At 48.7% G+C, this 16,232-nt stretch overlaps 1 protein-coding gene across 1 annotated transcript in view; it reads left to right on the forward strand.

Annotated features, from left to right (window-relative positions):
- Positions 1–15,802, forward strand: part of KDM5B (lysine demethylase 5B) — a 55,930-nt gene extending 40,128 nt beyond the window's left edge. Inside the window, exons 18-27 of the mRNA XM_064636022.1 lie at positions 576–690; positions 2,671–3,026; positions 4,442–4,580; positions 6,391–6,570; positions 7,412–7,570; positions 9,379–9,864; positions 11,809–11,920; positions 13,193–13,347; positions 13,987–14,313; positions 14,915–15,802. Coding sequence (XP_064492092.1) covers positions 576–690; positions 2,671–3,026; positions 4,442–4,580; positions 6,391–6,570; positions 7,412–7,570; positions 9,379–9,864; positions 11,809–11,920; positions 13,193–13,347; positions 13,987–14,313; positions 14,915–15,052 — 2,167 coding nt within the window. The 3' untranslated portion in view covers positions 15,053–15,802. The remainder of the gene's footprint in view (positions 1–575; positions 691–2,670; positions 3,027–4,441; positions 4,581–6,390; positions 6,571–7,411; positions 7,571–9,378; positions 9,865–11,808; positions 11,921–13,192; positions 13,348–13,986; positions 14,314–14,914) is intronic.
- The last annotated feature ends 430 nt before the right edge of the window (positions 15,803–16,232 follow it).

Below are 16,232 nucleotides of genomic sequence, written 5' to 3' on the forward strand. Positions count from 1 at the left end.
AGCGTAGAGAGGATTTTTCAGAAGTGCCTACACGACCTGTCAATATAAAACCCATTCAGAATTGGGATTTGTTCTCTTTTGGTGTGGGCACGGGCAGAGCTGACTACAATAGCTATTGCAACATAACTGAATAGTTTATCCACAGTTGCTTTGTGTTCTGGAAAAAAGCCTAATTTTATTCCATAATAACCAGTGCCCTTCCCAGGCTGAGTAGTTGTTCCAGAATCCCATTTAATATGAGTGTTTCAACAATAGCTCGTTCTGCTGTGGCAGACTGAGGTTTCTCATGTGTGTGAGCCCTGGGCTGCTTGGGTGCTTGTGAATATTCTGTTATTCCTCAGTAAGGCCTGACTGACAAGAAATCCTGAGCGGATGTTAGGGAATCCAAAAAATCCAGGATGTTTGGGGTTGGAAGGAAGTTTAAAGCTCATCTCGTTCCACCCCCTGCTATGGGCAGGGACACCTTCTGTAGACCAGGTTGCTCCAAGCCCCGTCCAACCTGGCCTCGAAGTTCAGATATCTTATTTCTATTTTTTTTCAGTGGTAACCAGGAAAGCTGAACCGTGTCATTGCAGGTACCGCTCCGGAGGAGGGAAGTGTCAGAACCAGCTGACAGTGAACGAGCTGCGGCTGTTCGTGAGGCAGCTCTATGCCCTGCCCTGTGTCCTCAGCCAGACCCCGCTGCTCAAGGTAACTTGGAAATGCTAGAGCAGAGAACGGGAGCGTTTGCAGGGGTGGATTTGCACTGCATCCATCTCCTGTCTCACTGTTTGCTCCAAGAACTCATACCTGTGCACTGGAGGCCGGAGTGACTTGTGTACAGGGGATTCAGGAAGGGAGCTCTGACCTGCTGGAGTTCACGGGCAGCAGAGTTTTATACTACACAGGCAAATCAAAGTGTTAGTGTTGTATAAAGGAGGGCAGGAGAAGCAGCAGGATGACTTGGGCAACTACAGGTTAAAAGTTTGAGGTCAGTTAACTGGTCTGCTCTTGAGAGAAACCAGGTTAATGTGAGAACATTCAAACTCTGCAGTACTCTGAGGGAGCTCTCTCTTATCACCTTCATTCTTTGTTAGTCTGGAATCAACTTTCTTATAATCTTGTAATTAGATCCCTCCTCATGTTCTCTACCCACATTCCAGGAAACCCCACAGATAACTCCAGCCAAACCCAGCCCAGGCTGCCCAAATCTTTGCTCTAGTAGAGAACGTGCTGCTGTCAGGGAGTCAGGTCACTGTGTCCCCCACACAGCTGGTGCTGCTTCTGTGCTCCCCAGATGATCAGCCCTCAGAGGAGCTGAAAGTAACTCAAAATTTCACTTCAGAATTTGCCAAAATGTTGCATATCACACCGAGGGGCAATTAAAAAGAAGGAAAATAAAGTCTGGGCAGCTGCAATTCCTGTCTTAAAGGAGAGAGCTTTGCATATTTGTGACACCTGGAACCAGGAGATGCTGTGTCCAGCTCCAGAACTGTCCCTTAAGTGTCCATACAGCATTGAGAGACCAGACAGTGTTGTGTAACTGAATGGGAGTAGACCAGTTCAACTCGGCTTTGGCCGCTGCCTCAGAAGCTTTATCAGCCCTGCAGTGTGTGGATCAGATTTGATACAATCCTATTTACAGTGTTTTGTTTATAGCACTGGAGCTGTGAAGTTCTCTTGCTGGTTGAAAAGCAGAAGTTTGGAAATTCCAGACATGCAAACAGTTCCTCTCCATCTGGCATTCTTGAACAGGGAAATAGCAAACACATATGGTCAGGGTGTTCCTTTATATCATCCTCAACAAGCCTCAATTATACGGAGTCATGTAAATCACGCTGTTAATGTAAATGACCAACAGTAGCTGGAGATGGGTTCCCAATTTAATCTGTCTCTTATAAAGGCTTTATTCCATGCTGGGGGAGGCTGCCCGCCCTGGGAAACAGTCTTGCTGGCAAGATGCCAAGGTGTCAGCTGTGAGGGAAGAACTTCCTGCAGGAACAGCATTTCAGGCAGTACTGGGAGCACTGGGCAGGATGCTCCATGCAGAATAATCCCAGCCTCGGCAGTGGGATTGCTCTGGGTGACTGTGCCTTAACCTGGGAAAAGTGCAAACAGCCCCAGAGGTACCTTTTAGGGTGATTAGCTGCAGAGTGTATGGAGAGAGAAAGAGTAGCAATGCATGAGAGTAAAATGCCTGTGACTCGTTGGCACTGTGGGGTGCAGCTCAAAAACCTTAACAGTGCAGCAGAAATGAATCCCAGAGCATCCCAGTGTTCTTAAAGCCTTCGTAACCCTCACTTTTCTGTTCCTCAGCTGCCATTCTGAACCATTCCAGAACAAAGCCAGACAGCAGCACTTGTGGCACACTCAATTTCCCTTTAGATTGTTCTTCCCAACCCTCTTGCTGACACCTGTCTCAGTTCACAGGAGTTGGGGGTGGAATTCCCTTGTTCTGGGATACTCAAGCTTGTGGCCACATTATGCATGAGGAGGTGCTGGTAGATACATTGTCTGTTGAAGACACAGTTGAAGTGTTCCAGACATTGGGATAGTTTGCCCATGCACTGTGTGTGTGGCAGTGGGGTGTTTGCCAGGAGCCTGCACTCCATGGTTAACCTTGCACTTCCATGGTTAAGTGACTTGGCAGTGGATTTTTCTCTGATTTATTGTTGCATCTGTGTGTTTCAGGACCTTCTTGACCGTGTGGAAGCTTTCCAACAGCAAAGCCAAAAACTCCTTTCTGAGGAGATGCCCAGTGCTGCGGAGCTGCAGGAGCTGCTGGACGTCAGCTTTGACTTTGACGTCGACCTGCCCCAGCTGGCCGAGCTGCGGACGCGCCTGGAGCAGGCCCGCTGGCTCGAGGATGTGCACTTGGCTTCCTCAGACCAGAACTCCCTCACTCTGGACGACATGAGGCGTCTCATAGACTCGGGGGTGGGACTGGCGCCCTACCCGGCGGTGGAGAAGGCAATGGCGAAGCTGCAGGAGCTGCTCACTGTGTCCGAGCACTGGGATGACAAAGCCAGGAACCTGATAAAGGCCAGGTAGAGCTAAACCTCAGTGTTGCATTTTGGAATTCCATGAGCTGTTCCAGATGGAAGTGCCATGACTCCTGAAGAGGCTCCCCTTTGTTCATCCAGTTCACAGCAGGAAGGCAAAGCTTGTTCCAGCCAGAAGGGACAGGGCTGGAGAAGGAGAGTGAGGCATGGAGTCATTTTTGGTTGCAGGGCTGGAGAAGGAGAGTGAGGCATGGAGTCATTTTTGGTTGCAGGGCTGGAGAAGGAGAGTGAGGCATGGAGTCATTTTTGGTTGCAGGGCTGGAGAAGGAGAGTGAGGCATGGAGTCATTTTTGGTTGCAGGGCTGGAGAAGGAGAGTGAGGCATGGAGTCATTTTTGGTTGCCTTGCCATGTTTGTGGTGCTCCACCATCATTATGCAAATTCTCCTCTTACCACAAGAAAGAGGTTTAAGATGCTTCTTCCTTCTTTTTCAATTTCTTCTCCCACCCAGTGTCAGGCTGGAGGATGTGAGTCCAGATGGAGCTTAGATATGTACCACCAGTGGGTAAAATTTCTAGTCCATGTAGGACTATTTCTAACTAACAAGGAGGAGACTTTTCCATATTATTTGGTGCAGGGGAGAAGGAAGTAGGCCAAATACATCCTTACTAAGAAAAATTTTCTTGCTTGTTGTTTTGACCTCCTGATTTCTAAAGAAAAATGGGGGTGCTGCAAACTTGTGTGCCAGGTTTTTCCTTTCAAGATTCTCAACTTTTTCCTTTTTCCTTTCCTTTTTCCTTTCCTTTTTCCTTTCCTTTTTCCTTTCCTTTTTCCTTTCCTTTTTCCTTTCCTTTTTCCTTTCCTTTTTCCTTTCCTTTTTCCTTTCCTTTTTCCTTTCCTTTTTCCTTTCCTTTTTCCTTTTTCCTTTTCTTTCTTTTTTTCCAATTTTGCCCCAGCCTCATACTTACAAAAGCATGGGAGTATCTCTTACCCACTACTAACCACAGTGTTTTAAAATAACTTAATAGAGCACAGAGCTGACTTAACTTGGGTTTAACCTCCAATATTGAGCTGTATTGTGTTTGTACCTTTCTAAAACCACAAAATCAAACTGGGAAGTAGAGAAAAGCCAAATTTCAGCGGTTTAACCCTCTAAAGCAGAATCTTTCAGCTGCTGCTGGTTGGTGTTTTGATGAGTGTTTGAGGATCCAGGGTTCTGTCATTGAAAAGTTAATGAAAGGTGAATCTTCCTTGAGTGAGAATGTTTCTAGTAGGAGCCTGGAGCGAGCCAACATTTCCAAAGCTCCCCTGCATTCCCGGTGCCCAGGCTGTGCTGGGTGCAGCCCAGGGCTGGACAGAACACCATTATTTGGCATGACCCTCTGATTTTAATGGCCCTGGTGAGTAGAAGAGCTCCCTCTGTAATGCAGCATCTCACATCTGAGCTGTTGTGCTCCCCAGACCCCGCCAGTCCCTGAGCAGCCTGGCAGCAGCAGTGAAGGAGCTGGAGGAGATCCCAGCCTACCTCCCCAACGGAGCGGCGCTGAAGGACGCAGTGCAGAAGGCCAAGGACTGGATACAGGAGGTGGAGGCTCTGCAGGTACATGAACTGTGCTCGTGGCTGCTGGGCAGGGACAGTGACCCTGCCCAGGTCCCCAGAGCCACCCTCTGCACCCTGGCTGTGCTTTGGGGCTCCAGACCCGGGGTGTGCTCTGTGTTTCCCGAGTCTGTGCTGTCTGTTCCCTCGGCCATGGTGCAGTTACGCTCACTGCCCTGATTTTTGCTTGGTTCTGCACTTGATCTGTGCTCCTTCACCTTTGCATCTAACTGCAGTCAAATCTGTAAAGGAGCTGTTAGCAAAAATCTCAACTTAAAAAGATGCTGTATTACGGAACTTTACCTTAAGGTCAGTTTTGCTCAGTAACAATTCCCTTCTAATCACACTTTATACCACACTGAGGTACAGTCTGGTGATACAGAAGTGGTTCCTGGCTCAGCCTTGCGAGTGCTTGGGCCAGAGGTCAGTTGAGACTGTCCAGATCAGGCCAGGGTGGCACTGGGATAGCCCAGATTTCACATTTTAATACAAGTTGCCAAATATTTTTTTATATTTTTATTTGTCCTCGTGTTTTTTCCATAAAGTGAACTCTGATCTGACTTAGGAGTATTTTCAAGCCTCTTTAGCCTAAACTGAGCTTTCTATAAAAACTTCTTTTGAGCTTTTATTTAAAAAGTAATTGTCCTGGGCTTAAATATTTCGAAGGAATAAAGTTCATGTTATACTAGCTTTTGTTTGAGGGCTTTCTTGAAAGGTCTTAAGTGAATTACTCATGGCATTTGAAAATTTCTTGGTCTGGACACTGAAATTTTGCCTCCTGAATATGGAAAAATGTGTCTGTCTGTGCCAAGAATTTTTGCTTCAGTTCTGTGAGGGTTTTAGTAAATGCCTGTGGTCGCTGTGACCTACGTTCTTGGTATCAGGAGGTTGGTAGCTTGGATGTTGCTGCTAGAGGTGTTGGGGTTGCTTTGGGGGAGTAGTTTTCCAGTCCCACATCACTGCCCGTTCCAGAAATTACCTCTGGAGTTAAATCTTGGTGCCACTTCACTTCTGGGTGTGTTGGACCTGCATGGCCCGAGGTGTGGGCTGCCAAGGGAATGGCCAGAGCTCGCTCCCGAATGGCACACGGGATACTGGAGATGGTTCTTGGCCTGGCATGGGCTGGGTTGGACTTGACTTCTGGTGCTGTTGCTCCCTACAGTTACCTGACAGGAGGCTGGAGCCAAGTGGGGGTCAGGCTCTTCTCCCAGGTAATAGTTACAGGACAAGAGGAAATGGCCTCAAGTTGCACCAGGGGAGGTTCAGGTTGGATATTTGGAGAATTTCTTCCCTGCAAGGGTGGTCAAGCCCTGGCACAGGCTGCCCAGGGTTAGTGGAGTCACAGAGAGATTTAAAAGGTGTGTGGACGTGACACCTGGGGATGTGGGTTAGTGGTGGCCTTGGAAGTGCTGGGTTAGTGGCTGGACTTGATAACCTTGGAGGTCCTTTCCAACGTTAATGATTGTGATTCTATGATTTCAGAATATTTCCATTTCTGCTGTGAATGCAGAGTGTGAGATTGTGAGGTTGCTTATATTGCTGGCAGTCTCTGGGGTTTTTTTGGGGTTTTTTTGTCATTTGGGAAGTGTGTTCTTCCTTCCACCCCCCAGTGTGGTGTTAGTTTTGTTTGTGTAGTCTGACTCACACACAAGCAGCACAAATGTTGGATTAACAGCCGTGGAGGTGACTGAGGTGTTTGAGCAGTAAATTCATTTTTACGAGCTCTACCTTCAGTTCACTGAGTGGCTGCTGAGACTCAGGGCAGTGCTCTGTCCTGTGTACATGGAGGATTTCCTAATTTACAACCCTGCAGGTTGGGGGACGTGTGCCCGTGCTGGACACGCTGGCAGAGCTTGTCACGAGAGGTCGCTCCATCCCAGTGCACCTGGATTACCTGCCGAGGCTGGAGGCCCTGGTGTCCGAAGTGCAGGCATGGAAGGAATGTGCAGCCAACACATTCCTGTGCGAGAACTCTCCGTATTCCCTTCTGGAGGTAAGAGATCCCAGCTCTGGAGATCAGCCCTGACAGTCCCAGCACAGGTACACAGAGCTACAGTGTGACCTCAGGAAGGAGCAGGAAATATTAAGTATATTTGCAGAATTGCTTTAGGAGTATATGAATTATTTTAATATCATTTTCATTAGCAACCAATACTTTTAATGATAGCTTTAAATTTTTGATATGCTTAAGATTTAGGTATGCTTTCTCTGTTCTTCTTGATCAGTAGCTAACAAGAGCAGGCAGTGCCAGTGTCTGACATCTTCCATATTAATATGGGAATATTGACAGATCTGTGGCTCTGGATTTACTCCAGTGCATCAGGCCGAGCTGCAGGTGTGCAGTTCATACCTGCTCCATCCTCCTCAGGCTCAGTGTCAGGCTGTAGCTGCATTTGCTGCCTCTCTGCATTTGGAGGGGGTGGTGTCCCACCTGCAGTCCTTGAGCAATCCACACTCTGCCCTACACCGAGCCACTCTGACCCCCCCAGTCCTCCTCTCCCATCAGGACAGATGGGAATGCAGGGCAGTCCCTGGAATCTGGTTTTTTCCAGGGTTTGCAGTTTCAATCCCACAAAGGCTGTTTAGCGTCTCGGGTGCCTCTGTGTACCAGCAGTTTGGGTGAAATGCAGGGTGTTTGGGTCTGGCCATTTTATAAAACTTAAGTTTCAACCTTCCAGCTGTCCCCACCTTCCAGATAACCTCATCCTAGTCCCTCAGATCTTGGATGGAATAAGTGCAGGAACATCAGTTCTCACCAGTCGCCCGTGGCTGCGTTAGGGCAGGGCGGTGCATTAGGAACACTGGAGTCGTGACACTGCTGTTCTGTCCCTCAGGTGTTGTGTCCCTGGTGTGACATCGGAATGCTCAGTCTGAAGAGGAAGCAGAAGAAGCTGAAGGAGCCAGTGCCGAGTGGCAAGAAGAAAAGCACTAAGCTGGAAACGCTGAGTGACCTGGAGCGGGCGCTCTCTGAGAGCAAGGACACGGCGTCCGCGGTACGTGGCTCAGATATTTCCAAATGGAGCTTCCTCTGAGTTCCTTGAATCCTTGTTTCTGCTTGTCCCCCGTGCAGAAGTGTGGCTTTCACCCTATTCCTCCTCCTGTGCTGCTCTGCAGGACTTTTGGGACTGCACTTTTCTGTGCTTGCTTTAGACTTCCCAAAATTGCTTTCAATGGAAACAACGTGTGTTGCTTTGTGCATGAAGCAGCCTCACGGTTTGCCAGGCGGTGCCTGTAGCCAAGCAAAGCACAGGAAAACAAAAAATAGAGACCTGTTTTCCCCCACCATATCTAAACCTTATTAAAGATGGGTTTGCCCAGGTCTGATCCTTTCAAAGAACACCATAACCCAGCACCATTTATAATTAAAATAAACATTCTGAATAATTAAAGGAAAACCTCATGTATTATGGAGTCACTAAAACACTACTCTGGGTGGAGCAGACTCAGTCTGCTGGTGGGAAAGGGCATTGTCCCAGCAGACCTATTGCAGAGCCTCCCCTGTGGTCAGGTAATGAAGTCCTGTGGGTAACAAGCAGTGGGTTCAATGGATGGAGTTTGAATGTAATTGTCTCTTTAATGTGGGACATTTAAGTTTTGACTCATGGCAATTACTTAAAACCTGTACATGCATTGGTTTTGGCCTCCCTTGACTGTAGGCCAGAGTTAGAGCCAGCACTGACTGGGACAGGCTGGGTCCCCAGTCCCACCTGTCCCTCTGCCACTCCATCACCTCCTGTTAAGGAGATCCAGGGCACTCACACGGGCTGCTCCTAGGAAAGTGCAGTCATTCAGGGTGGCAGGGTTTCTTCTGACACACAAAGGGAACCAGAACCTTCCCACAGTGAGTTTTGGGCACTCCTGGCCTGGCTCAGCACCTGTGTGCATGTCACAATGTGCTGTGCCCTGGTCACACATCTGTCCAGGATGGACACAGCTCTCTCATTTTTCCAGGGCTGACTTTAGTCCAGGCGTCACACTTGAAAGCCATGATGTGGGAAATAACCATTTTGTATGTATTTATAAACCCTCCTGTTATAAATTGTGACCCATAATAAAGTGCACAGAATTAATTAGTTGCAGCTGCTATGAACAGCCTTTATGGAACTGAAATATATTACTGTCTTTATAGTAACTAATGCTAAAGATTCTTGAAAAAAGGATCATGAGAAGGTGTAGAGAGGGCAAACAGCACACTCAGGGTACACCTGGACTTTGCTTGCTCTTCACAACCTCCATAGCAAGTCCATAGGTCAGGGCATGGCCCTGAGCAGTGGGCAGTGTGTGCAGAGCAGGGGCTTGGAGGTGCATTTGTGTTTGTGAAACCTGCCCAGGCACCTTTTATGATTATCCAGAGTCTGACTAATGTTCACAGAGAAGTACCCACAATCCAAACCTGCACTTCTTCAGAATTTGAGCTGCTTTAAGGCAGGCTATGTTTTTTTTAGTACAAAACACAAAGGACTAGAATAGAGAGGGGGTTAGGAGCTGTATTATTACAAAGGAATAAGCTTTGTATCTCTGGACCTTATGAGAAAATGGAAGGGAACTGAAGTCACACCACTGCACATCCCCACTGCTGTCCCTCCATCCCCATCCCTGCTCCTCCATCTCCAGCAGTGCTGCAGTTCAGAGGTTGAGAGCTCTGGAGGTGTTACAGGGGTGTGAGGAGTGTTGTGACGGTCCGGGACAGTCACTGGTGGTCTGGGACAGTTGCTGGTGTGTCTGAAGAGTGATGGAGCAGAGGGCACCTTGTTTGTAATGAGCAGTGTTCCTTTGGGGATAACCTCTGGATCCCTTTCAGATGGCCACGCTTGGAGAAGCCCGGCTGAGGGAGATGGAAGCGCTCCGTGCCCTGCGAGCGGCGAACGAGGTGAAGGTGCTGTCGAGTGAGGAGGACACCGAGCTCAAAGTGTGTCTGTGCCAGAAGGAGCCGGCTGCCCCCATGATCCAGTGTGAGCTCTGCAGAGGGTTCTTCCACACCGGCTGTGTTTCGGTGCCCAGCGTCCTGCAGGGACCCCGGGTGTGGCTGTGTCCACACTGCCGCCGATCCGAAAAGCCGCCTCTAGAGAAGATCTTGCCGCTGTTGGCCTCCCTGCAGCGCATCCGCGTGAGGCTGCCCGAGGGGGACGCCCTGCGGTACATGATCGAGAGAACTGTGAACTGGCAGCACAGAGCACAACAAATGTTATATTCAGGGAATCTCAAACGCATCCAGGACAAAGTTGGCTCAGGATTACTGTACAGCCGGTGGCAGCCCTCGGCGGGCCAGCTGCCGGAGACAAACAAGGTGAGGCTGGGCTGGGCTTCCTGGTGGGGGGAGCGTGGGTCAGCAAGGACAGGCTGTGACACTGTTCTGGGTTTGGGTTCAGTGCAGCTCCCTGCAGATCCCGCTGAGGCAGAGGGTTCCTGTCCTGCTTCACAGCTGTAGGGAGCTGGGTCCTGCTGTGCCCATTAGCCAGGATGTGTGTGTGTTCCAGCAGCAGCTTCGTGCCCCCTTCTGCTGACGTCCAGGAACAATTCCTCCCAAAGAGCCTGTTCCCCCCTCTCCTCCTCCAGCTTCTACGCTCTGCTGCGACACACAGAGCTGCTGGAGCTGTTGTTTCTGGAGTGCTTATTATTCATTATTCAATTAGTCTTTATATTCTGTTCTTACAAGTATGCAAAGAGAGTTTTAAGTGTTGAGAATTACTAACAGAGGCACAAACTGTCCTGTGTGTTACCAGCTTGGCTCTCAGACAAGATTGTTTTTAACAAAGTGTCTTCATCCCTTACTGCTCCTCTTCCTTCTCACTTCCACTAGCCCTCTCCCAAGCTGAATATTCTGCTCATATTGCTGAGTTGAGCCACAGTAGCTGTTTCAGATGGAGTCATGAGGGAGTTTGTCTTCCTCCAGTAAAGATCTTCCAGCAAGAAGCACAGGGAAAGAGGGAAAGGGGTTAAACAGCTTTCCTGAGATAACAAATGCAGAAAAAAATCATAAATAAAAGCTCCATGCAGTATAAAGAACATGAAACACCTGAAAATGGAATGCACTCTGTTGCTTTTACTTTTTGATTGAAATACCTTAGTTTTGCTAGTCCAGCCCAGTTACAGTTAGGCTGGTTTTGTGTTTTCATGTTCAGTTACATTAAAGGACAAAACATGCCACATATGCCTGAGGGAGTGTTACAGCTGCTTCTCAGTCACCCAGTGGCTTGTGGTGACCAAATTTTTCAAGCAAGCAAGTCTAGATTTAGAAATTTTATCTTTAGACAGCTGAGAGAATTTTTCAGGTCATTTAGGTCTGAAAGTATCTTTTTACTAGATCAACTACTGTAGCTGAAAAGGATAGGCCTGGAATTTGGGCATGTAAGTTGATGTTTGGGCCTGAAATGGAAACAGAGTTTAGTTCTATTAGCACACTGGTATTAGCTCAGCATGGAACCATGAGGTTCCTCCCACCTGAGAGCAGTGTAACCGTTTTTGAGGGGTGTGGATCCCAAGTCATTTATCCTCCCAAATCAGGGTATCTCTGGCAGAGCTAGTGGAGGTCCTTGTGACGCATTTCCCAAATCGGAGGTCCCTGGGAAGCTCAGTAGAAGAGCATCTGACCCTGTGCATCAGCCTGGGTCCCTCTCTGTGCCTGAGCCAGGGACCTTCTGGAGCCAGTGGTGCTGTGGCAGGACAGGGGAGGCCTCCAGAGCCACGTTGGCACAGGTGTGAGCTGAAATTTCAGTTTTGATGGATTTGAGGTGATCTTCTGGAGAATCCAGTATCTCAGCATGGCTGGCTGTCCTGTTCCAATTCTGTTTTCCCTGTCATCTGAGCTAATCCAACCCTCACTTCCCCAAGAGAAAGCTCTTCACAGTAACCACTGGACTTGGGCTGCTTTGGCACCAGCCAAAGTGAGGAATGTGGACCTTGAAAAATTCATTAGAAGGCAGCTGTGGGAATTGAAGAGACCCAGATTCTGCAGGGGGCCCAGGCACTTGGGTTGGTGAGGGAGAGGGTGTTGTGGAAGGCAGCTGGTGAGATGGCTCTGGCAGTGCCAGTGCAGCACTGGCTCCGGGAGTGCAGGGTTTGCTGTTGCCATGTCCATGCACAGGCAGAGCAGGGTTGATACCTGGTGTCTGGTCCCATCAGGACATCGAGATACAAGATTTCAGTAAGAGAAACAAGTGTTGGTTCTGTCACAGTTATTCCAAACTTCAAACCACACATTTAGTGAAACGATGTGCATTTTGTTTTCTAGGTGTCCCAGACAATTGGAGCAATGTCATTCTCCATGCCTCATGACTGGGATAACAGAACCATCTATTTGCATTCTCCATTCTCTACAGGACAGCACTGCATCCCACTTCATGGTTTGTAATCTTCACTTTGATTTGGGTTTTTTTTCCCGCCTTTCTTTTTCTTTGTGTTTGGTGGAGGGGGCAGCATGTCCTGGTCACCAGGAAATGGCTGAGCAGGCAGCACATCTGATGGTTCCTCCATCCCCTCACAACTCAGGAGCTCAGTGTCCAGCTCTGGCAGAGGGGTGCATTGCTCAAGGATACAGATTTCCCACATGTAATGAAAAGATGTGGCACAGTGGGGCAAGAGGTATGAGGAGAGCTGGCCCCTTCCCACATGAACAGCTCACCACGGGCTGTGGCCCCAGCCAAGCTGCAGGAGGGAGAAAGGAGGGGACAGACCACTGGACATGCAGGAGGTGGATGGAGACAGCAGGGAGATGGTGCAGGAGGCCATGGGGTACTTGATCCACAGGACATTAGTCCATTAAGCTTTGCTGCAGCACAACTGTCACAGTCAGAGATTGGAGCTCCCTCAGCTGCTGTGGGGCTGCTGTGCCAGGGTCACTCAGTGCAGGCTCTGCACTCTCCCCACCTCAGACTGTGTGGGTTGGACTAAAGCAGACAGGCATCATTTGATGACTGTAAAAGAAGTTATTAATAATTTCTTGCCTCCTGATGCATAATGCTCGAGGGACACAAGTCTTAGCTTCAAGCTTTTGAGTCAGTGCAGTTCAGTGTTACACAAGACATTTCAGTGCAGTGTCACAGTTCACATCAAATAAGGCAGTTCTTGTGTCACCAGGTTTATTTTTCAGGCCATGTTTGAGTTGTACTGTATTAAAAAGCTGTTATTTACACTATCATTTTGACCTCCCCAGCTGGAACTGGAGCTGGCAGCAGCAGTGAGTGGTGACTGTAGAGCAGCACTCAGTTGCCAGGCTCATGCTCTCAACCCTCCTTCCTCTCCTGTCTTGGCTTCGCTTATGGATCTCAGGCAGTTTGTTCAGTAGTGAGGGGATCATCACACTCTTGTAACTCCAGAAGCAGGAGAAGTTGCCAGGAACGATGGCCATGGCTTATCCTTGAACCAGAAGGAAATGGGAGCATGGCAGGGTGCTGAGCCACAGTGCAGGAACTTCTGTGCAAGCTTTTATCTTTCCTTTTAACCCTGCTCTTAAAAAGGAGCAGTCAAGGGGGAACAGATAAGAGCTGATTCATACAGTTTCAGATTTAAAGCCTCTCACCATCTTTTAATATGCTACCAGAGAATTTTCATTATCTGTGCAGTTCTCATCAGTGCTGGCACTGAAGAATCCCTGTTCTCTCTGTCTTTCACACCAGTCATTAGCACCGAGCTGGATGAGCTGATGATGGAGGCCCAGCTGCTGCAGGTTTCTTTGCCCGAAATCCAGGAGCTGTACCAGACCCTGTTCACAAAGCAGAGCCCTGCTCTGCAGCCGGAGCAGAGATCACCAGGGGCACCCACAAACGAAAAGGCAAGTGTCCAACAGCAGCACTGGGCTGGGTCACTATGGGGCAGGGGCTCTGCCTCAGCCCATGAGCTTGACAGGGGTTTGTGGCTGCACTTCCATGAAAATACATTTTCCTTGTTCAAAAGGAATCAAGAAGTTGATAACAAATTGGTTACAAATTATTGAATATAATTTGTGGCCTTATATATTTTTGAAATTTGGATCTGGTTTTTATGGTCACTCTCTGTTCTTTAAATACATCTGTCCTTATTTCATAGAATTGTAGAATCCTAGACTGGTTTGGGTTGGAAGGGACCTTAAAGCTCATCTCATTCCACCCCCTGCCCTGGGCAGGGACACCTTCCACTAGACCAGGTTGCTCCAAGCCCCATCCTGGCTTTGAACACTTGACTCTTGTCCTGTGTGGAGGTTTTCCAGGGGAGCTGCCGTGGAAGTTGTCGGCTCAGAGGCAGGAAATGAGAGTAGTTTTCTCTCTAAGTTCTGTCCCTGGACCTGACCCTGCCCTTGGCTCCTCTCAGGCTGCTGAAAAGGCAGCACTGTCAAATACTACACTTAAGCCTATTCCGAAAATCAGGTATGGAATAAAAGGACAGTGGGTGTTAGTTGCATACTTAGAACCTTGCCAAACTGTCTTTCCAATAGAATGAGTGTTGCCGAGGCAAGAAGGATGGGATGAGTTACATGGAGAGGAAACTGAAGCGGCGCTTTGAGAGAGAGACCTTCTGCGGTGAGAAGAGAGCGAGAGTAAAAAAGATGAGAACACCTAAAAAGAAGAAACTGAAACTGAGTCACTCAAAGGATCTGTGCAGTAACAAACTGGAGAGAGAGCGGGAGCGGCTCCTGGAGCTGCAGCGTTCCAGCGAGAGTCACTTGGTCCCCTCAGACATGTCGTTCTCCGAGCAGGAGGACTCTGAGGACGAGGATGCCATCTGCCCAGCCCTGAACTGCCTCCAGCCCGAGGGAGAGGAGGTCAGTACAGGCAGACCCACAGTGGTGTTCCAAGTGCTGGGATCTGGGACAAGGAGCTGCCCGGGAACCGTTTGACGGCAGAAGCGCTGTTCATGAGGGTCACCCAGGGCCAGGCTCTGTGTGAGACTGATCCCACCTGCCCCTGCTCCTGTGGCCGGGTTTGGTAGGACTGATCCCACGTCCCCTGGAGCAGCTGTGCCACGTCAGAACATCTGCACGGAATGGGAAGGGGGAGGTGGGGCTGTGCAAACACCATGTCCATCTCTGCTCTTGGGATACAGGTGTGGGTGGGGGCAGTGCTTTGGGCTCTGCACAGGTCCTTCCAGGCTGGGCATGAAGGAGAGGGACAGCCCCAGGTGTCTGGGAGGGCCATGGAGAAGTTGAGTCCGTGGTAGTTGGGCAAGCAAGAGGGGGGATAAGCGGGAGTGTGCCCTGCCCACATCTCCAGAGAGCAATGAGCAAGTGAATGCCCAGCACCAGGCAGCTGCAGAACAGGACATTTCTCACTCCTTTACGTAGACCAGGAGCCCCAGAATGACCCACAGATGCTGGGGGGGTGTTGCCTGGTCCTGCTCTGAACCCCATGTCTGTTCTTCACCAGGTCGATTGGGTCCAGTGCGACGGCAGCTGCAACCAGTGGTTCCACCAGGTATGTGTGGGCATCTCGCCCGAAATGGCCGAGAAGGAGGATTATATCTGCACCAGCTGCACGGGGAAGGACTCGCAGTATCGGAAGTAAAACTCCCATAAACCATTCAGGACTTGAGTAAAGAAGGTTCTCCCAGTTTTCCAGTTAAGCCACAGGGGCTGGTTTAAAAACCAGATTGCAAATGGTGCTACTTCTATCCTTATGGGATCATTTTCCAGAACTCAAAACAATTTTTGACACTTTTGTATTTTCCCTTGATCTGTTTGTGGTTGTTGAGGTTTGAGATGCTGACTGTTTGCAGGGGTTTCCACCGATTTGGAAGGCATTTGACACATGCACCTTTTACTGTACAGCATTCAGTTACCTCTCTGGGATTTACCGGCGTATTTAATTCAGCTTGGTTTGGGTGCAAAAAAAAAAAAAAAAAAAAAAAACAAACAAAAAAAAACCCTGCACCATGAATTTTCCAATAATCCTCTTTTGAGGAAATCCCTGTTTACTCTGTTAACTCTTTGGAGACTTTAGTTTTTTTCCACTTTGTTTTTCGTAGACTAGGTTTATTTATCTGAGCAATAACTTCTATGTCTGGTTTCAGTGACTGGAATGACAATTGAACAGCGTGTTGCTTCTAGCATTGGTTGGTGTACAGACAGCAAATGTTAGATCCTAGTGTCACTGAGGGCCCTGTGATGTAGAAGACAGGAAAAAAAAATCTGTAAAGTAATTGCCACAGCTGTATTTTGGCTTTCTCCTTTTTTGGGTAGCTTGTATCAAATGTTGCAGTTTATATTGTGGAATAAACCCCTGGTTATGTTATAAAATTAAATGTTGGTGTTTTTAGAGAGTTTGAAATGCAGTTTTATTTTCCTCTGGATCCACACTGATTGCATCAATGGGTTCTCTTAGCCAAGATTCATCTTCCAAAACAGCCATGCAGACGCTGTGGTGTTTCCTGACCTCCCTCCTCTGTTCAGATTTGGAAGGAGAAGGCAGGTCAAAATGTTGTTCACACCAAAAAGAAAAAAACGCTCAAGTTTTTTACAAAGCTTTTCCAAAGCTGAAATTATTTGCAGGTTGATTGAACAAAGGATTTGAAAGTACAGTTTGGGGCTTGGCAGGGGTGGGAATGGGGGTTTCATGCAGGAGGCAAAGGTGTGGGGCAGCTCCTCCTGCCAGCCCTGCCCAGCTGGGTCGAAGGAGAGACCTTCTCCCACAGCCCAGACTGGTGGCCACAGAGCCTGGGCTGGTGGCCACACTGACCTTCCCTGTG

Source organism: Pseudopipra pipra, chromosome 25 (genome assembly GCF_036250125.1).
Source record: "Pseudopipra pipra isolate bDixPip1 chromosome 25, bDixPip1.hap1, whole genome shotgun sequence".
NCBI lineage: Eukaryota > Metazoa > Chordata > Aves > Passeriformes > Pipridae > Pseudopipra > Pseudopipra pipra.